Here is a 27,720-nt window from a genome sequence, read left to right as displayed (position 1 = left end):
AGTTCCTAAAAGTTTTGCGGTATGCTCTAAGTAGGTTAGCTGAATATCGATTTTGCGAATACGAAATAGTCGAGAGAATATACAATAATATATCCACATTAAAGAAAGAAAGCTCGAAGATATGCTCGCACAAATAGACTGCGAAATCGACATTTATCAAATTTGTAAACAAGGGCTAGTTATAAACAGAGTATGGAAAGTACTTTATGCACATACAAGATTTTTGGCTTATCTGTTCTGATAAGTTCGAAGATAAGCTAACCGATATTTATCGATTTAATGGACGGCACTTTATCCGGGAGTATTTAAATCTCCAATAGACTCAGGGATGTCTTTCCCTGCCTGTTACAGACAGACACACAACCGCAATATACCCTCGCAATAACTAATTTCAAGGCGCACAGAGTATCTACATATATCCATAAAAAAAAACTAGAGAAATCCTTTCACATTGACATTAATCCCCGAAATAGCCGCTTTAAGAGTCCGCCTGACGTCGACAGGCTCTGACAGCAGTACATTAGGATCAACTGGGCAAGCAATGGCACATTGAAACAGATGAAAGGCTCTAGCGCGGCTCCCACCCGCGGCCCTTACCCTTGCCCAAGCATTTCTTTTGCTCCATTTGTTGGCGATACAATTCATGCTCGGAATCCAAAGCCGTTTTATAGTATGTATTTGGCCAAGTCGCAAAAGTACGCTCTTCGTATTTTCTATCTGTGCATTGAATTATGCACACGGGTTATGCCATGTGTCCAGGCAGGTTCTTTTCATAGATTTTTTGGCGCAGATAGAACATGTAGCTGCAGAAGATGGGTGAGCAGAAGGCGCCGTGATGTGATTGCCATTGACATTATAGTTTTCAATTAGCTGAACAGGTGTGGCCAGGTGAAGACACACAAGTCCCATCGCAATTCCAGCGTATTCCGGACTCATAAATATGTAAAGATTTTGCCAAAAAGCATAATAAAACCCACTCAAAAGGAAAGCAAAGCTTTGACAGCGCAGCCAGCCCATATATCCCAAACGAAACCCACCTCATCTCGACTTACAGCATATTATTTTGGTCTCCGATGGGAAGGTTGATAACAAAAACATGAAAATTAAATATCAAAAATATGCGACGCAAACGAACAACAAATTCTTCTTCTTTGTGCGTGTGTGTAATTATTTATGTTGTATGTCATCATCATGTAAATGAAACCAAGACGAGACGAGACGAGAGACGACGACGGCCATGGAAATTTGGCCCGGAAACGCAGCATGACGTGCGTAACGGGGCGTCTCAGGCGTAATTAGGATATACATATGTATGTATAAGAGTGTGTGTGGTTGTGTTTGGTTGTGTGTGTTGGGAAAACAAGAAAGAACTGTTAACTACGAGTAACTGAATCTTGAATACCCTTGCAGATATAATAAAACTTAATTTTGAGCGATTCCTAGAACTATACTAGAACTATAGTATTCTAATGTTGATTAGATATTCAAAGCTCTATTTGTTAAAATATCCGATTCAAATCCTAGGATAAGTGTGTGCCATTGAGCCGTGCATATATGTCAATGCTGGGTTATAGCCTAATTCCACTGTCAACATTTCTTACATTTTCTGCGAATGTGAAACATTTTGCCTGTACATTTGGCCTTTATGAACCACATTTTTCACATTTGCAAGAAATTTGGCATTCGCCCGAATTCGAATTTCGAATTTGACACTTGCTAATGGAATCGCAGAATGTGAAGTTCGTAAATGAATATCGATTCCTATATTTAAAGGATTAAAAATAGTTAATTCGTTCCTCAGACAACTATATAAACAAAGTGTCGATCCAGCCAACTTTTACACTCTGCCAAGAAGGCTGACGAATCTCAGCCAAGTTATATCTAAGAGACTTGTCAACACTCAGATAGAGAGACAAAGCAACACTTAATACTGACCATGAATGTTTATTCTTAATATTCCTAACACATTTCCTAATGCCCAATTCAAGGATATGTCTGGCTAAAAAATTCACAGGATCTGGGTGAATATACAACCAGCTACCCTTAACGATCCGCTGAATTAGGCGCCTCTTCATGGCATTCCCTATTGTGTTTTACAACACTTACAAATCCGATTAATCAGTATTATCGATAACATGTCAGTGGCCAAATACCCAACCTTGAAGCAGAACAAGATAAATGCCCATCACAAAAAGTGGCAGCCAAGGCGTCTGACAGCGCTGCGGGACGCAGAGGCGTCCGTCGACCTAAACTGCGCGATGGGGGTCGCTTTAAGGGACGGAGAAGGGGGTTGGCGAGAGGGAAGGCGGTTGTTGTCAGCTGCCTGGCATCAACGCATCCGCCATACTTTTAGCATAAACAGCCGGAAGCGGAAATGTAGATGACGCCGTGCGCCCACTCATATAAATGCGTGTGTATCTAGCCGCGCACTGACAGAAATAATGGCAGCTCAAAAAATTATAAGAAAAATTCAAATAAAAAAAAGTCAGTGCTGATTTAGATATTTAGTATAAATTTTATATAGATAAGAATAGGAGGAAAGGATTAAGTACAAAATACTTTTAGTAAGAGTTCGAGTACTTGAAATAAGCGTAAGACTTTCTCAGTAAAAGCTCTTAAAATTGAGTACTCCAGTCGCTGAGACTTTTGGGATTAAAGAGAAATAGGTCTGCAATTACGAATTTCGTTTGCAGACTTAAAATTTGCGACTTTAGCGGGATTATGTGAACACTTGTACTTGACTTGAGTGCAAAGTTCACGAAATTTTCTCTGAATGTATTCTCATGAGTATGGGTGTATTTTATACTCTGCAACCCTTGAAAATGGGTAGAAAGAGTATCAGATGTTTCTAAAATGGTATGTAACAGGCAAAAGAAGACTTCTTTGTCTTCAATCAAATATATACATTCTTGATCTGGACGACGAACTGAGTCGACACAGCCGTCTCCGTCTTTCTTGAAGAGCCTCAAGATACCACAAAATTGGTGTATATTATAGATTGTAGATAGTGTTTGTCGTATATTAATAAATACATAAAATTTCTCTTGGCACCAAAATCGAAAATTAGGCATATTTAAAGCTAGAACCTTGTGCATTAGTAGTTCACTCTAAGCACCGAAGACAATGAGAAAAACAAGCATATCGGCTGGATAAAGTGTGGAAGAATGGTGCTGATTGTAGGGTATCTCTTAGACGAGCATTCGGGCCTATGCGCACTCTCACTTGCTTCTTTTCTATGTGGGTATGTGTGTTTGTTGGGCGCCTGCAGCTTCAGTCGCGCCCGCTGTCAGTTCCATTCCCAATCTCAATCCGCAGCCCAATTCCCTTTCTTTCTTTTTTTTCTACCGCTTGCCAACCCCTTGCCCTACCCCCCCAGTGCCTGCCGGCGTGTCTGTCATTTGTTTAGCTGTCATTGCCGGCGTATTGCCGCTGACAGCTCGTTGGCCTGGAGCCGGAGGCTTGGCCATGTCGATGGCGCCAAGGCGAAAAACTTTTCTATGGCCATGAAAAATCAGCCAAAAATTAGCAGTCGCCGCATTAAATCTAATCTGATCCGATTTTCTATTACCAATTGGCTGCTCACATGCTGTGCTGGGATTCAAGCCATGTGTGTGTATGCATCTTGTCTGCCTATGTGTGTGAATTAACGTGCTTTTGCCTGGCGCCGCCCTCACTTAGCCCCCTTTTGCATGTGTGCACTTTAATCTTTTTATCGCACTCTAACACTGCGGCTCAGCTTTTCGACTGGCTTTCAACGGCTTTTGCTCCACTGTGGAGCGTTCTTCATTGGCGCGAAAAACGTCGCGTGCGGCTTTTCTTTTTCGTTTTTTTCTTTCATTTTCGGCCTGTCATCGACCCTTTTCGGGCTGTCTTTTGTTGTCGACTGTTGCTTTTTGGCCGTGATATATGAAGCGATTAACATTAAAGGTGCCTAATTGATTCGGGCAGACAATGTCCGACGCGTTTTAGGCCACCCTTTGTGTTGCCAGGGTGGAGGAAAGGGATATGGGGGAGTTGCCACAATTTGCGTATAAATTTTCATTAAGAAATTATCACTCGTGTTGCTTAAATTTAAATTAATTATGTATGGTTTATCATCAAGCAATTGGCGGCATCCAAGGACGCACAGCCACGCCCACACACACACATGCAACAACAACAGATTATTTATGCCTTCAGTGAAGTGCACAGCACATCAACGACAACGGAGTCGATAACGATAACGAAGGGGAAAAGCTCGTATAATGTTAAATTGCATGAAGTGAATAAAAGCAAAGTACATACAACAACACACACACGCATACAGGCACGGGCACATACAGGCATACACACGTAGAGACTGCGACGCCTTGTGCCTATGACTGCGGCAGCTTAAATTTAGTTCCAGGGCTGAAGAGCAGCTGTTAATGGAACCATCATAAAAGTAGCATCAGCTAGAAGCTAGAAGCCTGCCGGCTAGGACGATATCATAAGAGGGTCACGGAACGCGTAATGCAGAGAAAATAACTTATGCGTGCTTAAAAACTATATACATATATATTTATGAGTGGCATGAAAAGCCCCGTCGATTTATATTACTCTGAGCTTCAGTCTTTTTCCAAACAAGCTAGTCGCTCATATTTAAAGCAATTGCCATGAAACTTTGCATTCGTCTGTTCCTCTGTCAAAACTGGAGAAATCGTATCGCTATATCACATAGGTGATATCGGGCTACTATATATTAAATCTTTTATTAAGCAGAGTCCCAAGGGCTTTTGAACTTTGGCGGTTTGAAGCTAACCTTTCTTTCTTTTAATTGTTCCTTCTAAAAGCTTTAATCAAGCACATCTACCCATATTCCACACATCTTCCGATTTAAAGCCAGTCTTTATTAAACATTTAACAGATGATATCGTACGAATTACTTGCCTTGCCACATTGATTCCAACCATAAGCCGATGCACAAACAATTTGTTTTTGACTCTGCTCAAAACTGTTTCGAATTAGTTGACTAATGGAAGAAACAGATCAGAGTACACTCAACGGACTGCCTTTGAGCAGAGCACAAAACCACACTCTACTGACGAGGTAAACCTTTTAAGGTATTCTCTGTTCTGCCTGCTTCCGGCCCTGCTGCGAACTGGTTCCTAATCCTGCCAAGTGAACCACTTCTAAAAACAGCAACTGGCTTTTGGATGGGTTTTTGTGTTCCGCCATTGGCAACCGCCTCGCCATTGAGTGCGGATTAATCGGGCTCACTTTGTCATAAATAATGCAAACTGAGCGCTCTACAGGCATCCAACCAATGCGCCCACAAGTCCACACACACGCACACACACACACACACACACACACGTGGAATGGGGAGGGGGGAGGTGTGTCTCAATATGCAGTTAGCTGCGCTCAAACGTGGTGCAATTACTGCAAACGGCGTCTATAGACCTGCCTGTCTTGCCTGGTCCTGAGCCTGGGCCTGTCGCCTTTGCTTTAAATACCCTGCATCCATTGTAAATAGGTTAAGAGGGTATGATGCTTGTGAATGTTACAGGCAGAGCGAGGCTTGCCAGGCCATTGAAAGTATATTGATTCTTCATCTGGATTAAGTAAGATTAAGTGAAAATTAAAAATAATTTTAATTAAGCCTATCATTTAAGATAATAATACAATAAATGGGAACCACATCGTAAAAAAATCGATCCCGGGAAAATACAAAAGCAATTTTGTTGTCAATTTCTTGGACTCACTTAATGAATATCGAAAATAGGAAACCAGATTATTAAAGCATTACTCGAAAATTAGCTGAGTTAGAATACCAAATAATTGTATAGTTAATACAGACTAAACCATTTATTTCCCATTTCCCATTAAATTTAATAACGAGATTGAGATCTTAAAGATAGAGCCTTGCTCCTTGGGATGCACACACTTTTATATGTCATATTTATGCTTTGAATTTCATAGAGATCGGACAATAAGCACCGAAGTTCTTCATAAATAATGTAGGAGCAATGGGAAGAAGAAGTATTGTAACGTCAGCTCAGCTCAGAATCCTGGGTATCTCCTAGTTGAGCACTCCCAAATTGAGCACTCTTGTTCCATTCGACAACGTCATTTGTACTTAATGACTTTTCAACGTTGTGTGCGTGCGCCAACATTTTCTTGAGGCTTTTTTGGTTGTTCGCTTATTGCATTAAATTGCATTTTCGCAGCCAGCGAAAAGGCGAAACTCACCCAAAAAGGGGGCGTAACTCACCTGTTGCTGAGGTTTAATTGGAAAACAAGTAGCATGCATTTCGCGGCGTCTGTTGCTGACAATTTAAGTGCTCAAATGAAGCTGGGAAGGAAAACCATCTGCCATCAGCTAATGCCACAGCCCACAACTTTGCGGCTTAGCTGCTGGCTGCCCGAGCCAAGTAACTGAGTGCTTATATTTAAAGCTCAAATTTCAGAAGCCCAAGACAACTTCAAAGCAATGTGCCCAGATATCTGCTTCCGAAAATAAACAAGAAGAACATAAAATAAATCGCTTCTTATGCGGCAACTGCGGCAGGCATCCAAATCAATGGACAAGCCACACGGCGGCCACAAAGGAAAACAAGTTAGAAATGCTCTGGCAGGGAGTACTTGACTAGAAGATACCCTGAACATAGCAGCAAGTAGGTTAAAAAGGGGGAGATACCCAAAGGGTGAACTATTCTAGTAAGTGAAATATTCTAGATCCCTGTATATAATACAAGAGCATGAATACCAAAGCTCTAGCTCTAGATTGTTTAAAGTCCAAAAACGGTATATCGATAGACAGACAAATAAATAATGAGATAGATTGGACTCGGAGAATCTATCTACAGCCTCTTACTCAAATCTCCACAAAGCCATCATACCCTGCCTACTTATTTACAATGATTACAGGGTATAAAAACGCAACCGTGTGTCTGTGTGTGTTTTTTTGTACATTTGTGTGTGCTTATCATAAAATGTTTAATAAAAACCATCTGCCCCTGGCTGACACAACAGGAACGCCGCCCCGCAAAAAAGCCATACCTCCCCCTCCACCCACCAACCCTGCTAAGCAGGCACAGAAGGAATATTATTATATATGGGCCACAGCGGGATTTGCGAGAGTTGAAATGGGCCAAAAAACTGAAAATGATTTAAAATATTTCTTTTGACAGCGACGCAAAATGTTTTGGCCACTTACCGAATATTTTTCGGGGCCCCAAATAAGTACGCCAGCGTTTAAAAATTCGCCCCCCGCCCCCCCTCTCACTCGCTCCTTCTCTTCCTATCTCTTTCCCCTCTCTCTGGTTGGTTTTAAGTGCGTGGCTTGAAGTGTGAGGCTATTAATAATAAAGGGAAAATCTAAAACGAAATTCAATAAGCGTGATTTGGACAGCCAACCGATACGAACCGACCAAGCAACCGGTCAACAGCAAACAAACCCCTAACCCTCGCGCACCCCCGCCCTCCCGCTGCCCACGCTCCGCTCCCGGCCGAGTCAGTCAGTTTTGCTCCTTGGCCTGGCGGGCTTGGCAAAATATTTAAGGCGGTTGGCCTAAGGATGCCAATAAATCAAAGCGGAAAAAAGGCTGCCGAACAATGTGCGGCATGTGTAGAATTTGCTTTTGGACCACACATACTCACACACACACACACCAACACACACACAACCACACAGAGACACGTTCAAAGAGTTATGCGCTCTTGGGGCACATTTGTGAGTGTGAAAAATATTGAGTTTGAGTCTCAGTCTGTGCTTATTCGTAAGTGTCATTCGAAAACGATTAAACAAGTTGTAGAGCATACTTTTAAAACTGTAAAACACAGTTCCAATAAATTATTAGCCAAATTCTCAAATCTTCAATCTTTTTGAAAACAATTAACCAAGTTTAAAGTGTACTTGAAATTTCAATGATTTATTTGATTTAAAGAACTCTGTCAAAGAGTCTATCTCTAGACAGAACGAAATAAAACTAAACTTTCCTGGACTTTCCAGAAAATTTGCTTAACACATCTCCAATTAATGCTCAAACATTTTTTTTAACTTTGCTCCTTTCAACTGTAAATCAGGCCACAATAATATTTATGTATATTTCAGATTCACTTAGAAAACTTCTTAATTTGGCGCTGCTTACAAATATTTCAATTAAAGCTAAAAGACTAAAGCGAACGTTTTTTTTTATGTGGTCAGCGGCTTCGCTGAACGAGTTGGTTAATTGAATTTTTTGCACATTTCTTTATGTCGCGTCCACGGTCACGTGCATAAACCAACAAAAAAAAAAAAAAAAAAGGATATGAAAATAAAGAAAACTGCTCACAGTTCAATAAAATTAATGGAAAAGCACACACACATTCAGTGCGATGCAAGCGTCAGAAATCTATGAGTAAGAATTTGACCAATGCATCGTGAGGCAGAAGGCAAGATGCATACCACTAGCTGTGAACGAGTAGGCATGTGGGTGGGTGGCCAGAGACAAGGGGCTGGCACTGGAGGAGCTTGAGGGCGTGACGCGTGCTAAGAGCGCAAAGCTTGTAAGCGGCTTAAAGTTGTACAAAGTTTTTCAAGCGCATTCGCCAGTCACCAAAGGCGGCAACGATGGCGACGCTGGAAAAAGTTATGAGTGGCTGTGGATCATGCGCGCACACACTCACACACCCACATACACACACACACACCAACACACACATTTATTCAAAAGAATATATAAGCTTGTCGCGGCTCCATTGCAAGCCCAAACAAAGCAAAGTGCTGCACTTAGAGAAAAGCGCCTGCTTTAATTATTAGGGGTAGTAGTTAGAAATCACAAAAGTTCTTAAAATTTAAAGTACATTTTGTAGTTGAATATTCTTTAATAAAGTGAGATTTATTCTTGATGTCACAATAAACAGAACAAACAAAAAATTGTCAAATACTTAACATACTTAAAAAATGCACATATTTAAATAAATAAATATGTTAAATAAATAGGCGCAAAAAGTTCTGAATGGGACCACATTTCAAAAAACAGGTTCTTTTTAACAAATTATGAAGCAAGATATTTACTTTTAGGCAAGAAGAATTGACAGAAATCGTTTAACTTTATTTTTTAATTAAATTAACTTTTCGTCTCAAGCTTCTTTATAAATCTCTTGGTTTTGAGCTGTGCACGCTGTGAAAGGGATTGCGAGGGACCTGACAAAGAATAAATACGACAAAAATTGTAGTTTACAAAATAATGAAAATAGAAGAAAGTTTACAATTTAATGTAAAAGTAATTGATTTTACATATTTAGTTCTTATTTTTTAAAATTTCTTTTATCTGCTATAATTATTTCAATTTAATTGTCTGCGCATAATAACAAATTTAATAAATATTTATAAAAATATTAAATTACGACCAGATCTCAATCAGCAACCTTCCGCTTGATAGTTCGATGCTCAAAGACCTAAGCTCCAGAGTCGCATTCCCTTAACTAAGCTTAGATATTTTCTCTCAGTGTATGAGCGAGTGCTGCCAACTGACTTTGGTGATGCTGGTGGCCACATCGCCGTTGAGTGTAGTAAAAAGCGCCCAGCTGGAGCATGTAAAAGGATTAAGTTCGCTTAATATCATTGATGAGCGTGGCGCACAGAGTCCATGGCCGAGTCCAGAGCGTTAGCAGCTTCTTCATTTGCTCTTCTGCTTTGAACAAGTGTCTGTAATGCCTGCTTTCAATGGGACTTTGTTTCAAAGAGCAGCAGCGCTGAGCTCTGAGATTTGAGCTGAGCGGCTGAGTCAATAGTTGAGGCGCTAAAGCAGCTGCTGCATTCCCAGCAACAAATTTGTGACGGGGAGAGGATGTGGAAGTGGGAGGATGTGGTTCATGCATGATCCATAAGCCGGTGGCAGGAAGTACCCAGCCATTGAATTCATGCCCCGAAGGTCAATCGTTGTCTAATTAAAAATGCAACAGCCGCCGTTTAAAAAGTAAACAATGCAAAAAAACATGTTATTGTACTCGTACTTCCCTGAGTCGGTCTGCCAGCCTTATGCAAATATCTTCAAGTGCGTAGCGAACAAAAATTTAAATTAAAATAAAAAAACGACAATGAACGAGAATAAACGAATAAAAATGAAAAACCTTGGAACAATACACAAATGTAATGAATATTTACGAATTCGTAAGAACAACGGCAAAGCGCAAAACACGTGCGAAATTTCAAAAATATTCCCACACACACACACACACACACACACACCCCTCCTGTTAAGCATGGCGAGTGTAAGGATTGCCTTTTGTATTTACGCTCCAAAAATTACTGGAAAATTTTCATTTAATTATGAAAACACGTAGCCGAAACTCAGAAACTGAGCTGCCAAGTTGTTTGCTTGACAGCCTTCCACGTGCTAATTAAAAGCAAAGGCAACAGTTATTCTCAGCCCTCCGACAAACTGGCCAAAAGTGTGTGGCAGAACCCCCGATAAGCACTTCCAAACTAAACTATAATCACAACTGTGCATCTTTACACCAGAGACTTACCCTTTTTTTTTCCACACACTCGCCTGGGTGTCGTTAGAGCTGCAATGAAAAAACATTGATGTACTTCAATTAGATTGCCGCACTTGTGCAAGGATTTTAAGTCTTTGAGGATGCTTCGAATAGCTTATTCAATTTGCAATATATAAGGATTCAAATAGAAATCTATAAAGTTGCTATTTAATTAGAGCTTAATAAACAACAGATTTGTATTCATATATTCTACAATTTGTGCTGATTGATTGATTGATATAGAAATGTGAATAACATTGTTTTTAACTTGAACTAAATACACAAAAGATTGGCATCTCATTTTTATATATTCTACAATTTTCTCTGCTTGATTAACCGATTGATTCGTAACCTAGTCTCTTTTAGTGACTGAATGATTGGTAAATAAATTTGAAAGATGCTTATTAATTAGAACTACACAAACAAAATATATTCTACAATTTGTGCTGAATGATTGACTGATTTATTGTTGTTGAACGCATAGCACAAGCGATGAGAATATTTTATTATTTTCTAAATATTTACAATTTGTTTTAATTAGTTTTGTTTAATTTCCACATGATGGGAAACTGGAGGAAAACTATTTTTGTTTTTTTATTCGATATGCTGCTAATTTCAAACATATTTTCAAAACTCTGAAGTAAAAGACTTTAATGAAATGCAAAAAAAAAGCCAGCATAGTGAGAGCATTCAAGTTTCTGCATATTTATTTTTCGTTTGATGTTGTTGCTGCTGGAGTGAAACATGAAGTCATTCGACTGTCATTTCAGAGTCGAGTCTAGTCAATGTCTTGTCATCGTCAAGTCAACATCAATGGGCAGCTTGCTTAGATGCGGCATCCTTGGCTTGATTTCTCATTGCCCGAGAGCTGGCAATCTGCGCACAGTAAGCTGCTCATATTTACAAAATGTCTAATGAAAATATTTTCCTCGAAGCAGATATTCAGGCGCACCAGACTCTGTCTGAAGAGGGAAAAAATCAAATTAGCTGCATGAATGACGCTGGCAAATGCGCTTGCCGGATTAACAGGGTGGCATAAAGTGGGGGCGGGGGGCGTGGCGACTGCTACAACATGGCCATCAATGGTAGTTTGTATTTGTATTTTTTTTTTTTTTTTGCTTCAGATGCCATTGCAGCTTGTGGAAAGGCTGCTTTGTGTGATTGATGCAGCTTCATGTTTGTGAGCTAATTGCGGGCTTTGCCTGAGACGAGCGAGGGTTGGGGGAAATTGAGTTGAAGGGGGAGTTTCCCGTATGAAAAGTACTCATTGCATTGCTCGTTAATGCTATTCGGTTAGTCATAATTATTCTAAAGCTCCAAATGAGTGTCCTAATGGTCTCTTTTAAGAGTTCAGCTGTTATCCTTGATAACGTCCCACACACAAGTGTGCGCCACAAAACCGAAACCGATGGAAAATCTAAAATCTCAACTTTTAACTCTTTGCCTCGTGCTTTTGAATGTTGCATGAGGCGAGCGAAAAAATCAGATAACGCATTTAAAATAAGTAGAAAGCACAAAAGCGCACGACTGACTAGATGAGACAAACAACAACAGCAGCAGCAGCAACATGAATAGCACAAATAAAAAAACATTGCCAAAGGCGACACACAAAAAGCTAAAAAACATGCTAGAAGGGGGGAGAAGAAAAGTTCCCCCCAGGTGGGGCCTGAGCCGGGGCTGGGAAGGCTTCGAGCAGAAACTGTATCAAGTAACTGAGCCGCGCCAAGCTGCATAGTGAAAATGCAACTGTGCGGAAAACTGTGCGAACATTTTCATTTTCAATGCAGCTCTTGGCACACAAACAGAGGGATGGTTAGGGAGAGGGGGGAGGGTCGAGGGGCAGGGTTCGTACCAGAAACAGAATCAGAATCGGAATCAGAATCAGGACACTAACAACAACTAGCAAATAGACAACTTTAAGTACAAGCCCCGCCACACACACACACGCTCACACACACTCGCATACACACACATGTGCAAGCGGCAAAAACTTGCAGCGAATCGCAGAAAATCGCTTAGAATGCAGCGCGCCCCAAAAAAAAGAAAAGAAATAATAAAAACCAGAAAGAAAAAAATGTACGCAAAAAGAGGAAAAATTTGGAAAAGCCCCGAACAAAAGCATATGGGCGTCAGTTGGGGCTGGGCAGGGCCCACCGCAACGTCTGACTCCCGACTCGAGTCGAGCTTTTCTTTCAATTTGCAACATTTTCTGTTGCACGTTGCACGTACCCAAAAATAACTTCCGACCGTCGCTGGCTGATTTTTTTCCGCCTTAGTCAACTCGCTGCGAAATTGCAGGAAGTGATTCCATTTAAAGTTGGCAGCGACCAGCAAGGTTAGAAAGAAAACAAGAACTCGGTTAAGGTTAAGCGACAAAGCACTCGTAAAATGTATCTGCCCGCTATCAATGGATATCTGTAGTGCGAACCCCCGCCGGCCCTGCCAGCCGTATCTGTTTATACTTGTATAATTTATATAAAAAATTCAATTAGCCATGCTGTCCAAAACACAAGCCCCAGCATAGCCAATAGTTTGTTGCCGCCGTCCCATTAACAAAATAAACTTTCTCAGCTGCCAATCAGTCGGGCCACGGCCAACACGGGGGCCAGTTCTACAGCTATTCGTACGGTCTCCCAGCCAACCAGTCAGCCGGCCAGTTAAGGGAAGCCTTTAATAAACCCACATAAAACTTGGCAAACATTAAAACAATGGCTACCCCCAAAGCACAGTGGTTCAATTATCTATTATTAGGCATCATCGCAAACATATTTATTGCTGGCTTATTGTGAAGCAAGAGAAAACTCTTTTCTTTTTAAATTATTTTATTAGTTAAGGTCGCTGTTGCCGTATGCGCCATTTGTGTGTCTTGGCATTTATCTAATATTCCCTCCACTGGCATTGTTTGAATATTATCAAAGTAGTTCGCTGACATGCTGGCATATATGCATGTCTAGGAATCGATTTTGTGGATATATCATCTAATATCATGCGAACCTCTTTAAGTTGAATATCTGAATACATTCGATTTTATTCACTTGATAAATTTGGTTAGCTTTCGGCACAAGGATACATCTCCGTTCTTAGAGGATCACACGCATGTCTTCGCTGGAGCAGCTCGAACCCAACTCTCAGCTATTGTTGTATTATTCTGTTAACATCTGTTCTGTCACATAACAGATGTCTAACATTCTATCGGCCTGTAGAAAGCTCTCATCGAGGTTTATTTTTCTTTTTAAATTTATCGATTGTAACTTGTAATTTCTAACAATGAATGAGAGAAGAAGGTATAGCTACAAGCATGTAACTTATATTATATTAACATATAGGGATTGTTACAATGATGGAATATTCACAAAAAAGGGGAACGAGGTATTTAAATGATTCGCTTCGTAGATAGGTCACCAGGGTGTAGCCTTTAGAGGCGCCCCTCTCAAATAAGGTCAGCCGGGATCCTGGCGACGGATGCTGTTGCTGCTTTTGCTTTGCTTTTTTTTAACCATAACTGAAGAATGTCGGCTCTTGTATAGTATAATTCATAAAATAGTAGCAATAGGTATGTAATAAATGGGAATGTTCAAAAGCTATCAACCCAACTCATAAATCCGCACGCAACATCCTTCATCCATATGCTCGCCAGATCCCTGCTCAATTGACTGCCTGACTGGTTGCCTCACTTAAATATATCTCAGCCTACGTTTGGTTTATTTTTCGATGATTATTTTTGGTAAAATTTGCATAGGAGTTTCGCCTGAAATAATGTTATCCACTGTGCACATGAGCCATTAGCAAAAACTTTGTTACAAAAAAGAAACGTAAAAAAATCACAAATTGCGCTTCAATGTTAAATGAATTGTTGTCTTAACTGCTAGACAAGCAGGGCTTGAGTGTGTGTGTGTGTGTGTGTTTGGGGGTGTATGGCTGTGTGTGTGTCTCCATACAGATGCTGGCAAGAGCGCTGGCCAAAAAGTTAGTGAAATTCATTTTTGGAAAAGTGCAAAATAAGGTAGAGAAATAATACAAAAAAAAAACTAAAAAAAAATTGTGGCGGTTAAAAAAAAGTTTAAATAACTTTGGCAACTAAATTTAAGTTGGGAGGGGAGTAGAATCAGAGTGCGGTGAGGGAGGGGGTGCAGTGCCCGGCAGCAGCAGCCAACAGCCGTGACAAAGTTGTAGGAGAGAGGGGAAGGGGGGGGGGGGGGGTAGGGGCCAGTTGTTGTTGCTGATAAAAACTGCAGCAGACGCAAAACTAATTTGCGTGGTTATGTAAATTAGAGTTGGAGTTGACTCTGCGATAAACTTGTTGAGGGCGAAGAACGCTAAAAAAGAAATTCGCAGCACAATGCGTAACCTGGATATAGACCGGAGAAATGCGAGAAATGGGGGAGAAATTGCAGATAGGATGTTGTGCACCTAGGCAAACCAAACCGACACACACACAGGGTATTGTGGTACCTGACTCGCTTGTGTGCATTTTGTTTGTGTTTTTGTTGCCCTAATCCAAGAGCACAGCCACAGAAGATAACCAAATCGTTGCACAGACAAAGACGCCGCCCGCCCTAACAACTAAATAATGTGCACAAAATTTAGTGTTGAATCCGATGCACTGTATACACTCAACGAAAAAGCCAAACAGGTGCATAAACTCAAAGTAAATGACAGTGTATCAAGCAGGGGAAGCACATATCTGACGGCCAAAATGAAATAAAACGTTATCATTATACCCTGCACCCATTTGAAATGGGTCATGTACATATATGTGCAAATGTATGTAATAAGCAGAAGGAATCATCTTCGACCTCATAGAGTATATATATTCTTAATCAAGTTATGCATATATTATGCCTATTAGTTATTATTATCAATTTCTAAAATCTCACTATAATTAAGAACAGCTTTTTTTTCTCTGAGTGCATGTATCTAGCAGAAAGCCGACAACAGGCAGCAAATGCACATGGCAATGGCAGCCTGGTAAGATAATTTTTCGTCGAGCAACATACACCCACACACACCCACTCACACACAGTTATTTAAAAGACCCAAGGAGCAAGGGGGCGGGTCAGAGCTTAGACATCATTTGGCCAGAAGCTGGCACATGCATAAGCCCAGTTGGGAGAGAGAGAGAGAGAGAAAGAGAGCTGGAGGAGGGGGGCGGGGCTTGCATCCAGCAGACATACATTGAGGTCTGTCGGCTGCATTGCCGGTTAACTTGGCAACCCTGGTAGCAGGAGCAGCAAAAGCAGTGGGAGGAGCCGCGCCTGAACTCGGCACCTAAAGTCATATTAATAATTTTGTTGGGATTTGAGCCCGGCTGCAACCGCAACAACTTGCAGTTGAGTTGCAGCTGCCGCCAACTGCTGCAGCAGCCAGCATCAACATCTACTGCAGATACACAGATGCATCCGCATACCCCAAAACGTATCCGAGTACGAGTAATCCTTGGTTACACTTGCTCTTCCACCGCCACTCGCCCCTCCAGAGGGGCCATTTTCAGCAGTTGCCACTCTGTTTACATTTGCGAAAACCCGAAGCGGCACATTGTGGAGTGAGCTTTGATTTTTCATAGATAGATGCTGGTACTTCGGCATTTTGAGGAATTCAAGGCTAGCTCTTGGACAGTTATTGATGTCAGATTTTCCAAGAAATATACCAAACGGCTTCTTTGCCCTCTCGAGACTTTTAAGTCTCAGACATTGTATTTGAAATATGGTTTAAATAATTGCTTGCATTTATTTCTTCTCGATATCGATTTTTTTTTTGATTATATCTCTGAACTAAGAAGAGCTGAAGACCCTATGTTTGGCATGAGGTATATCTATGAGTTTCCACAGCTGAATATACATTCTGGATCTCATAATATTAAAGTTTTTTGATACCTTTCTTGAATTAAGATAGCGTTGTTTCAAGTTCTTAATAGTTATGTTTCTCAGCCAAGACGTTTTCTAGAATTTAATCTCCCCATACCAATAATTTCGGCATTGATAATATGTTTAAATGATTCGGCATACGAATCGACGAATACGAGTCAAACGTGTTGTTTTTGTTATCAATTTCCGTTTTGAATATATATTTTTGTTTATAATTTGTGTGCATTGTTTTTCCACACACAAACAAAACAATGACAACGTAATACACAATTGAGCCCAGCTACGATTTCATGGGAAAATCAAAAACAACCAAATTAAAATGCAACCAACAGAAACATTTTTCTTGCCCCCTTTATGAGGCGTGGCCCGAATATTTACAGCGTTTCCCACACACAACATTTTTTTGATGAATTGAATATTGAGATGGATTCAAATGCTATCATGCTCTCAGGGACTAATTAGTTGTGCAGCGATTGCATTTGCCGTAGGACATGTGATATTTTTAGTGGCAGCTTGTTTACCGAACCGCAGCAACAACCACCACGGCGAGGCGCGTGGGTGCCCCGTCTGCGCTGGGAATTTATTTTTAGTTGTCTGCAGTTCGTTCCATTTGACGGCTGCCTTGTTAATGACATGCAAATCAACTTTGGGTGGTCCTGACTGGCCCTGCGGCCAAACCGAGCTCAAAATCCCGGTCGTCCTGTCCCGTCCTGTCCTGTTTATATTTTTTTTTGACAGCTGATTGTTTTATTGAAATGCAGCATGAGCCACGCGCGGAGGTGCCCGAGCAGCATGTTAAAAGTAAATATTTGCTATTTACTTTTGCGGCGCTGTGAGAAAATCATTAAATCAAGCTGCGGCCGTCAACAGACTGCGGAAAATGGGCATTTATCATTCGCACCACGCCCACACGCACGTTCAATCAATGCAACCGCAAGTTTTTTGCTCAGGCCAAACAATAAAAAATTTAATTAGAATTTTTATTATTTAATAAAATGCCACCGCACAGAGACATGGCTAACAGACGAAAACGAACAACAGAAAAATTGGGAAATAAACTAAATTGAAATTTTTGATTGAGAGCTGGAGCTGAAGCGCTCAGCCGCCCACCGGCTGCAAAATTGGAAAAGTTCTCCAAATGAAATCAAATAAATCTAGACAAACGAAATCTCTGCTAAGTTCCCCACACAACATGCACGAAAAAATGTTGCGTTTAAAAACAAGATGAAAAAAGAAAGCGGACTACAATCAAATGAAAACTAATGGCAAAAATGCAAAAAGGTATTTAAAATGTTTGCAAATGTGGTTGCAGTGGTTGAAATGTGGGCACAAAGTAAATGAAAATATTTTTACGCATCGGACAGACGCGCATTTTTTTGCATGCTGGCCACCAAAATAGGATATCAAATAGATTATTTATTCAAATAAGTTAAAATGGCCACAAAAAAAGGCAACGAATTGGGTTACAGATCAGATGAAAAAGATTTGTTTAATATGGTTGAAATATTTCGATTACGGCATAAAAACAAACATTCAACAAATAAAAAAAGTGTTAAATTCCACGATAAATAGTTCTATTATGCATTAAAAACAATATTTAAAAAGTGTTAAAGTCCCCGATAAGAGGTGTAAATTGTTTTATATTTTTTACCTATTTGCCTCAAACTTATTTTCAAAGCTCTATATGAGAAATTAACGGATAAATCTTTCAGCGATTTGGAAAATTACGCCCATAAAATTCACGCAAAAAAATGACCCATAAATATCCTTCATAGACATGGACCAAAATTTCCCACACCAATTATCATATCATCAGATTTTTACGAGGTTTGGCTTTTGTTGTCCCTATTAAATAATCGGCCAGTTATATCTGACCACCCATATTTTAGTCGATATTCATGTCAAAATCTTACCCCTAGGATTCGTATATAGACGGGAATAAAAATGTTCTACCTCCATAACTCGGCCAAAACCCGTCCAATTTATACGAGGATTGGTTTTTTGTTTATGATTTTCGACATAAAATAATATGGCATTTAAATTTGACCACCCATTTTTGAGTCGAAGTTCATGTCAAAAATTTACCTCTAAGATTCGCATATAGACATGGGTCAGAATTTCCCATTCCCATAACTTGGCCAAAACTCATCAGATAACCACGAGGATTGGCTTTTCGTTCATGATTTTCCCGTTTAAATAATCTGGCATTTAAATCTGCCCATCCATTTTTGAGTCGAAATTCATGTCAAAATCTTACCCCTACGATTCGTATATAGACATGGGTCGGAATTTCCCACCCCCATAACTCGGCCAAAACTCATCCGATTTCCACGGGGATTTGCTTTTTGTTCATGATTTTGCCTCTAAAATAATATGGCATTTAAATCTAAACACCCATTTTTCAGTCGAAATTCATGTCAAAATCTTACCCCTAGGATTCGTATATAGACATGGGTAAAAATGTCGTACCCCCATAACTCGGTCAAATGCCATCCGATTTTTACGAGGATTGGCTTTTTGTTCATGATTTTCGCCATAAAATAATATGGCATTTTAATTTGACCACCCATTTTTGAGTCGAAATTCATGTCAAAATCTTACCCCTAGGATTCGCATGTATGTAGACATGGGTCAGAATTTCCCATTCCCATAACTCGACCAAAACTCATCCGATTTTAACGAGGATTGGCTTTTCTTTCATTGTTTTCCCTCCAAAATAATATGGCATTTATATCTGACCACCCATTTTTGAGTCGAAATTCATGTCGAAATCTTACCCCTAGGATTCGTTTATAGACATGGGTAAAAATATCCTACCCCCATAACTCGGTCAAAACCCATCCGATTTATACGAGGATTGGCTTTTTGTTCATGATTTTCGCCATAAAATAATATGGCATTTAAATTTGACAACTCATTTTTCAGTCGAAATTCATGTCAAAATCTTACCCCTAGGATTCGCATATATGCAGACATGGGTCAGAATTTCCCATTCCCATAACTCGACCAAAACTCATCCGATTTCCACGGGGATTTGCTTTTTGTTCATGATTTTGTCTCTAAAATAATATGGCATTTAAATTTGACCACCCATTTTTGAGTCGAAATTCATGTCAAAATCTTACCCCTAGGATTCGTATATAGACATGGGTCGGAATTTCCCACCCCCATAACTCGGCCAAAACTCATCCGATTTCCACGGGGATTTGCTTTTTGTTCATGATTTTGTCTCTAAAATAATATGGCATTTTAATTTGACCACCCATTTTTGAGTCGAAATTCATGTCAAAATCTTACCCCTAGGATTCGTATATAGACATGGGTCGGAATTTCCCACCCCCATAACTCGGCCAAAACTCATCCGATTTCCACGGGGATTTGCTTTTTGTTCATGATTTTGCCTCTAAAATAATATGGCATTTAAATCTAAACACCCATTTTTTAGTCGAAATTCATGTCAAAATCTTACCCCTAGGATTCGTATATAGACATGGGTCAGAATTTCCCATTCCCATAACTCGGCCAAAACTCATCCGCTAACCACAAGGATTGGCTTTTCTTTCATGATTTTCCTTCTTAAATAATATGGCATTTAAATCTAACCATCCATTTTTGAGTCGAAATTCATGTCGAAATCTTACCCATAGGATTCGTTTATAGACATAGGTAAAAATGTCCTAACCCCATAACTCGGTCAAATGCCATCCGATTTTTACGAGGATTGGCTTTTTGTTCATGATTTTCGCCATAAAATAATATGGCATTTTAATTTGACCACCCATTTTTGAGTCGAAATTCATGTCAAAATCTTACCCCTAGGATTCGCATGTATGTAGACATGGGTCAGAATTTCCCATTCCCATAACTCGACCAAAACTCATCCGATTTTAACGAGGATTGGCTTTTCTTTCATTGTTTTCCCTCCAAAATAATATGGCATTTATATCTGACCACCCATTTTTGAGTCGAAATTCATGTCGAAATCTTAGACCTAGGATTCGTTTATAGACATGGGTAAAAATGTCCTACCCCCATAACTCGGTCAAAACCCATCCGATTTATACGAGGATTGGCTTTTTGTTCATGATTTTCGCCATAAAATAATATGGCATTTAAATTTGACAACTCATTTTTCAGTCGAAATTCATGTCAAAATCTTACTCCTAGGATTCTTATATACCCATTGGTAAAAATTTCCCACCCCCATAACTTAGACAAAACTCATCCGATTTTCACGAGAATTGGATTTTCGTTCATGATTTGCCTTCTTAAATAATATGGCATTTAAATCTGACCATCCATTTCTGAGTCGAAATTCATGTCAAAATCTTACCCCTAGGATTCGTATATAGACATGGGTCAGAATTTCCCTCCCCCATAACTTGGTCAAAACCCATCCGATAGCCACGAGGATTGGCTTTTCGTTCACAATTTTCCCTCTTAAATAATATGGCATTTAAATTTGACAACCCATTTTTCAGTCGAAATTCATGTCAAAATCTTACCCCTAGGATCCGTAGGACATTGGTAAAAATTTCCCACTCCCATAATTCGGCCGACGTATGCGATTTCCACGAAGATTGGCGTCTTGTTCAAGGTCTTCCCTCTAAAATAATATGGCATCTAAGTCTGGCAACATTCCAGAAAGAAAGCTGTACGCTTATCAGTCTGCGAATTCTGGAAATTCTCTGGAAGATTTCAGAAATGTACATAAAAATTTGCTGCAATCTCAGTTGTTGGCTTTAAAGCTCCAGTCCATTTTGTTGGCACTTGAAAAGACAGCTTTATTCTTGATATTTAACGAGCGCTACGGGGCGCTTATCTATTTGCTGGATGGTCGCGAGTTAATGAGAAAAATGCATACGCATAAAACGACGTCTAGTTCCGACACATAAACCTGACGGAGCAGTCAGCCCCAAGCCAAACCCCCGCCGACACAATACACTTCAGCGGATTTTACGACCTTGTCGCTGTTTGTCTGTCTGGCAGGCAGACACATAAAACAGCACGTGCGTGCTGGTAGGAAGTACCCGACTAAGAAATATCCTACAACGAGGTTATTTGGAAGTCCAGCTCCTTCTAGGCTTGCATGAAATATGCTGAAATTGTTTGTACTATAGAAGAGCAGGCATATACAAAGCTTGGTGTATCTAGCTTTTTGAATCCTCGAGATATGCTGCAAGAAAAAGAACATTTTTTTGATCGATTTCGTATCTGTTCTATGTAACCGGGACAAGCTTTCGATAACATTTGGTTTCATTAAACAGGGTACAGGGTATAAGATAGGCGATATAGGAGACGTTAAACTCGTCAAAGCACAAGTTCAAAATGCCCGGCCACGAATCACAGCCAAACACACACACAAACACACGCATACAGCTAAAATATAGATGCGAGTCTCTTATATTGTAAACAAAATTACCAATTTTTAATTACAACTTTAATTATAGTCCAAATCCCAAACCAAGCCCCGGACCTAGCCCAGCCGAAGTGAGTCGGCAATTTATAGCACTTGGCGCCATTCAATGAAATTCTTTTTTATGTATTTATTGGCCAACAAGGCGCTGGCAATTTATGGCTAAAAGTGAGCGATGCCGGCCAGATTGAAAGCGCATGTGCGTGTGCGAGTGTGTGTGCGTGTGTGTGTATTTTCAGTAACCGCCGCGGCCACAAAATCCGTTGAATAATTTTGGTTGCTGCATGTGATTTGGTATATGTAGAACTTTGCCCGCTGTCAGCTCTAATTTTGTGTGCGATTTATTTTTTTTTATAATTTCCAGTTTAAAATGGGGCGGCTGCTGTGCGTGTGGGCGTGTCATTTGCGGCAACAAATAAATTGTGCCGCGGCACCCAAACGATTTAATTTGCGGTTTTTGTCACAAAACGGACACAGCCCGAAAATTTATAAAAACTGACAACTATTCCGACTAAAGATTACAATTTCAACCGATTTTAGAGCTTGCTTTTAGAGCTTTTGTGCTTAGTTGAAGTGCGGCAACAAAGTTAGGTAACGTATTGCCTCCGAGGACTTATTAACACTGCCCAAATAGCCCAGATTGCGCCTCTGATAATACAACTCAAACTTGCCCAGGTCCCCGCGCGTCATGTTGTGGGCCAGTGTGTAGGCGACGCGTTGCCAAAGGCAGACAACAATGCGTGCCATGGCCAAGAGCTCGCAAATTTCCTCCCCAGAGCTGGCTTCGCTTAGCTGCAGGCTGGCCGACATGGTCTGTACAAAAGCCTGGTGCGTCGCCTGCATAAAGGAGAGCCGCTCGCGCCGCTGCAGGCGCTCGTCGCACAGCTCAGCGGCCCGCTGCAACTGCTGCAGCTGGAAGTGCCGATGCAGCGCATCCAGCACCGATTGCTGCAGCTGCAGCAGAGATTCGCTGACTTTTTGATCGTCCGGCAGCTGGGGTAGCTGCTGCAGCCGATGCATAGCCACATGCAGCTGCAGTCGCAGGCGGAAGGCAGTGTTGTAGCATCTTAGCTGCGGCTCCGTGATGATGCTAGTCAGCGCAATGTCGTAGCTGTAGTGCAGTGTTAGCTGCTCAACTTTGGCGCCGGGCACGTGCACGTGAAACGGATAGTTCGGCCGGATATTCTGCATGTCTAAGATGCTCTGCAGCTGCTCGGCTGCCTCGGCGCTGAGGCCGCGCTCCAGGTTGCCAACGGCCAGTTCGTATTGATGTGCGAACTGGTCGAAGTGGAGCAGCAGATAGACCGCACGCAGCTGCTGCAGCAGCTGGACCAGCTGCAACTGGTCCCTGATCAAATGGCCCAAATAGCTGTTAAGCAGCGTGGCGCGCTGCTCCAAATGCCGTTCGAGCGTCTGGCAGATGAGCTCGTCCAGCGGCGCGTAGACCACGCAGCTCTGGCAGCTGCTCAGGAGCTCATCGATGCTGCAGCAGCCCGGTTGAGTCTCATCCAGATGCGTCTCCTGGTAGTATACATAGTAGAGGCAGCGCAGCTGCTCGTCCTCCGTAGAATTCAGCTGCCAGAATATATCGGGCACCTCGTCGCCGCTGCTGCACCTGCTTGTGGATAGCTTCTGGTAGTACTGCAGCTGTCCGTGCACGGACTTGACCAGCGCGTGGTGCAGGCTCTGCCCCAGCAGGGTGTCGTGCGCGCTGACAAAGTCCGGCAAACGCTTCGAATCGTAAAGCGCAGCGAGTGCTGCGCCCGCGGCCACAATATGCCGTTCGATTAGCTGATAGACGGGACAGATTTTCTTATAGGGCTGTCCGTTGTCGAAGGTGCGCATCACATACTCCGTGCGTCCGTTGCGCTCGAGACGCTGCACCGGAAACTCTTCGTGCCAGTCGTTGAATTCGCCCAGCTGCCACCAGTTGTCCAGAAAGCGGCAGAGTACGTGCAGCACGTGCAACAGCAGCGCTGCGGAATAGGCGCGTCGCTCCTGCTCCTCGGCCGTGGACGTCTGAGCGGACAGCTCGACTAGGCTGCAGAATATGTGCTGGCTGCGCGAGTGCGGCTCCTGGCCGAACTCCTCCGGATAAGAGATGTAGGTGGCCGCGGCAAGGCTCCACAGCAGCTCTAAGCGCATAAAGCTGCGTTTGGTGGCACGTCGAAAGTCGCGCAAGCTCAGCTGGTTGCCCTCATCTGTGTCCAGGCTATGTTCGAACTGCGTCAGCGATTCCACCACGGGCTTTACCAGGCGTCGCAGTGCGCCAGTTAAACTCTTCAGTATCAAAAGACGCTCCCCGTTCGTGTAGGGTGTCTCGCAGCTGTTAATGTACAAGTGCAGCATTTGCATATACTGCATTGGCTTGACGAACTTCTCTAGCACCAGCTGCTCGCTGGCCGGGTCGCTAATTATATTCGGGCGCAGCTGAAGCAAATGATTGACCACTTTAAAGTTATGACAGTCGCCGGGCAGAAAGAACATGCCCAAGATTTCGCGCATGACAAAACCCTCCTCGCCATACAGCTGCAAGTTCTCGGTCGCATTATTGAACCTGCGCCGCAAATAGCTGCCGTAGGCCACGGCGAAGCGACACTTGGCGCCAACCTCGCTGCAGCGAGCCAACGTATTGCAGTCGACGGGGCCGGGCCGCGGCTCCTCCGGCTGCTGGGCGTAGGCGGCGTTAGCTCGGGTCACCATGCTGGTATAATTTTTGGTCGGCACCAGTTCGTTCATGCGGCGCGTCTGCAATGTTTGGGCGCTAAGCGTTCTTGAGGTGGAGGCCTCGGCCTGTTCTTGCTTGGGCGCCGCATCGCGACAGCTAGACAGTTTACTGTCCAGCGTATGCCTAAATGTGGCCAAATTGAATTCGCGGGGCGTATCCGGGCTGGCCTGGGACGCTGCCAGTGTTTCGAGTATTTCCTTTCGGCGTGTCATGCAGTGCTCGTAATGAATGCGGGCCGAGCGGAACGCCTTAAAGTTAACGGACAGCAGAAAGTCGAGCAGCGCCACCTTCAGGTCTTCCGTGATGCTCTTGTCATCGATTATCACATTGGCCAGTGTCTTAATGGTATCGGCTAGCATGGGCAGCTGCTCGCACAGATACCGATCCACAAAGTCAGCCAAATTGTTCCAGACACGCTCGGCGCTGTTCAAGGGCTTCGCATAACTCTCCACGCGGGCCACTGCGTACTCCAGGCAGTAGGCATAGGTGTCATCCTCCTCGTCGGTTTCCAGCAATAGTTTCATCAACTGCGGCATCAGCTGCGCCACTATTAGCTTGCATTCCTCCTGCATGCTGACCTCTCATACAGAATATAAACACACTTTTCTTATAAAATATATATACAATAGATCTGACGAGAGAGCACAACTGGGAGTTGAGAATTGGGCTAAGCCTGCCTGGTTGCTAGGCAGAGGCAACGATAGCTGCAGCTTACGCCTGCTTAGAGGCCGCCAAGTCTGACACTCTGAGAAAAAGTCCAGCTCCTTGTTCTCATATTGAACAATCATATTGAAGCGCTGGCGTTGAATGTTTGAATGAAGAAGAATGAAATTCTACTACGATTAAAACCTGCTGCTGAATTTGAGCCAGCGACCTTATACTAGGTGGGCCCAAAAGATCTCTCATCTAAAATTGCATCACACCTAACTCTAATTTGAGCCCTTCAATCATCACCAATCAGTTAGTCAGTCAATCAAACGGTGGTAACTCTTTGATACCTTGATACCTGCAGAAGTATTATTTTCATGTTAAGAACAAAGCAAACAAATATGGGTTTGAAAGCACTTAGACCAAGCTTTTTTTCCGAGTGTAAGCAATGGCAATGGCCGGCGGCTTATGGGCGCTTAAGGAAAATTCAAACATGCAAATTCCTGTGGCGTGCATTGGTATGCAAGGAACCCAGCACCGACACCGACACCGACAAGAACTCTGACACCAGTGACCTATTTCTAGACTGCATCAGAATCCAGCTGTATGTGTGTGTGTGTGTGTGTGTGTGTGTGTGTGTGTGGTCTCCATGTCCAATAGCTTTGTGCAATGTGCGTACTTTGCTTTATTTTATTGTCTGACAAGATAAATACCAAAATATTGAATATACACAGCCAAAGGGAGACAAGTGTAAGGCATGGCCAGAGAGGAGGGCAGAAAGAGAGAGTGACGGGGGGTAAAAGAGAGGGAGACGCCATGGAGACGCCAGCGAGCGTCCAGCATCCGGGCTCTGCCCTAGAAGGAGCCTGTCAACTGCGCCACGGACAATAACTCAAATGCAATCGAGCATATTTGCTGCAGAGAACAAATAAACCCAGTTACCGGTATCCACAACAACAACAACATCAGGAGATATACAAATATGGTACATTGAAGCCAGGCATACGAGAACTAAATAAAAAGACCATAAGGCAATCTCAACAGTGATGAAACAGATTTGATGTGCCTTAAGCAAGATATCGGTTTAGTCTCCATATATGGCTGTTTTCCTATATTTCAAGCACATGCAGAAGTCATATTACGATACAAAATTTACCCCAGAAATAAATAACCAATCAATTATAAATAAATAGAATAATATTACTTCCTATATCTTATACATATTTTTTATACAAAATGTGGGCCTAACGTGCATAACCAACTTTTCTAAGCTTTAAGACTGAAAATCAGACTTAAATATATTATTATGTATGAATATCAAGCTTGCGAATCTAACACATCGGTTAGGTGGTTCGACTCATGGTTTGAACCAGTGACTCGTCCTAAGTTGCGGTATGGGAAGCAAGTCTTCGAATTGAACCAATGTCTTCTCTTTGAAACTCTCGGAACAAACCATTTATGGGATAGTATTAGGTGGAGGGTTCATAAACCTTATTGTTTAATATTGAAAACAACATTATGGCAAAACTCTAGGCAAATAGCTTTCAGTTCAGTGTGCGCGGTGGCTCAGAAATATTTGTAGAAAAAAAACTATAGACAACAAATTCTGCTGAGGACTCTTGGTAAAACGAAAGTTCCCACAGATTCCGACTGTCTGTCGCAGTGTCTAACTGTGCGAGTGTGCGGGTGTGCGAGTGTTCGGGTGTGTCTGGTGTGAAGAAGTGTTGCCAAAACAGCAAGTGAAATCTTTACCAGAAAACAAAAGCCGAAATGTAGAAAAACAAGGGAAAATTGTTTGAAGGCAAAACTTGGGCAGGCAAAACTTTTTGTCGCACTCGGCGAAAAGTAAGCGAAAACTTAATAAAGATCGCAGCTGACGTCGCAGTCGACGTCAGGATGGGGCACAGGACAGCGTTTGGTCAATGCCTGCAACGACCACAGACTGTCGAAATTAAACCAAACTGAATTTGCACTTACACTTTGCCCAGACGCCGAGCGAGTGAGGGAAGCAGAGAGAGGGGGAGACTATCTGCGTGAGGCTGTCGAAATTGTCACTTTCGCAATTTGCCGAGCGGGTGCAATGTGGCCGCCATTCCGAACAATGGCGCTTGCGTCTTGCCGCATGGCGTGCTTCAAGCGGCGCCTAAGTGACATTTATGCGCCTGGGCGGCAGCCGCATCAGCAGCAGGCATCACAAACCGCTTCAAACTGCGCCAAACTTTGCCAACCAAAATGCACCATGGGCAAATTGGCAAAATCTGACAACAAAATAATTTGCTAATAATTTGTGAATATTTTTCAATCCTGACTGAATGGCATGCGATCAATGCTTAGCTCAAGCTATAAGCGGCCAGAAGGTTACCCTTAAAAACTTTGTTGTCAAGCATGGGAAATGATGGCCAAACTTCTAAAAAAAAATTAAGTGAAAACGAGTTCCAGAAATTTGTGATTTGTAAAAGTGACGTGGCCTTCCAAGCGTCGAGCAAGCTAAAACGCAGGTCGCCGGTTCAAAAGTTGGCGGGTGTTACGTAATGGACTTTAATATCCGGCTGACGCTTAAAAATTTACGCTTTTGGTTA

At 42.1% G+C, this 27,720-nt stretch overlaps 2 protein-coding genes and 1 long non-coding RNA gene across 3 annotated transcripts in view; all 3 read right to left on the bottom strand.

The window, feature by feature from the left end:
* The window catches only part of Con (leucine rich repeat protein connectin), a 181,964-nt gene that overhangs the window by 68,323 nt on the left and 85,921 nt on the right, over positions 1-27,720 (bottom strand). The window contains exon 3 of the mRNA XM_015168332.3: positions 10,477-10,515. The gene's annotated coding sequence lies outside the window, so the exon portion shown is untranslated. The remainder of the gene's footprint in view (positions 1-10,476; positions 10,516-27,720) is intronic.
* LOC138911163 (uncharacterized) lies at positions 19,282-19,737 on the bottom strand. The gene is made up of 3 exons (XR_011416531.1): positions 19,647-19,737; positions 19,475-19,580; positions 19,282-19,408 (listed from the first exon to the last, which is right to left on the bottom strand). It is a non-coding gene; the product is annotated as an uncharacterized lncRNA (long non-coding RNA).
* t-Grip128 (testis-specific gamma-tubulin ring protein 128) lies at positions 22,149-25,160 on the bottom strand. The gene has a single exon (XM_002060031.4). The coding sequence runs from the start codon at positions 25,063-25,065 to the stop codon at positions 22,330-22,332; it is 2,736 nt and encodes a 911-aa protein (XP_002060067.1). The 5' UTR covers positions 25,066-25,160; the 3' UTR covers positions 22,149-22,329.

Source organism: Drosophila virilis, chromosome 3 (genome assembly GCF_030788295.1).
Source record: "Drosophila virilis strain 15010-1051.87 chromosome 3, Dvir_AGI_RSII-ME, whole genome shotgun sequence".
NCBI lineage: Eukaryota > Metazoa > Arthropoda > Insecta > Diptera > Drosophilidae > Drosophila > Drosophila virilis.
Note: the sequence above shows the minus strand (reverse complement) of the source record. Positions and strands in the feature narration are given on the sequence as shown.

What these genes read in the sequence shown, in the direction of transcription:
- t-Grip128 (XM_002060031.4), bottom strand. Translation starts at nt 25,065, where the DNA reads ATGCAGGAGGAATGCAAGCTAATAGTGGCGCAGCTGATGCCGCAGTTG.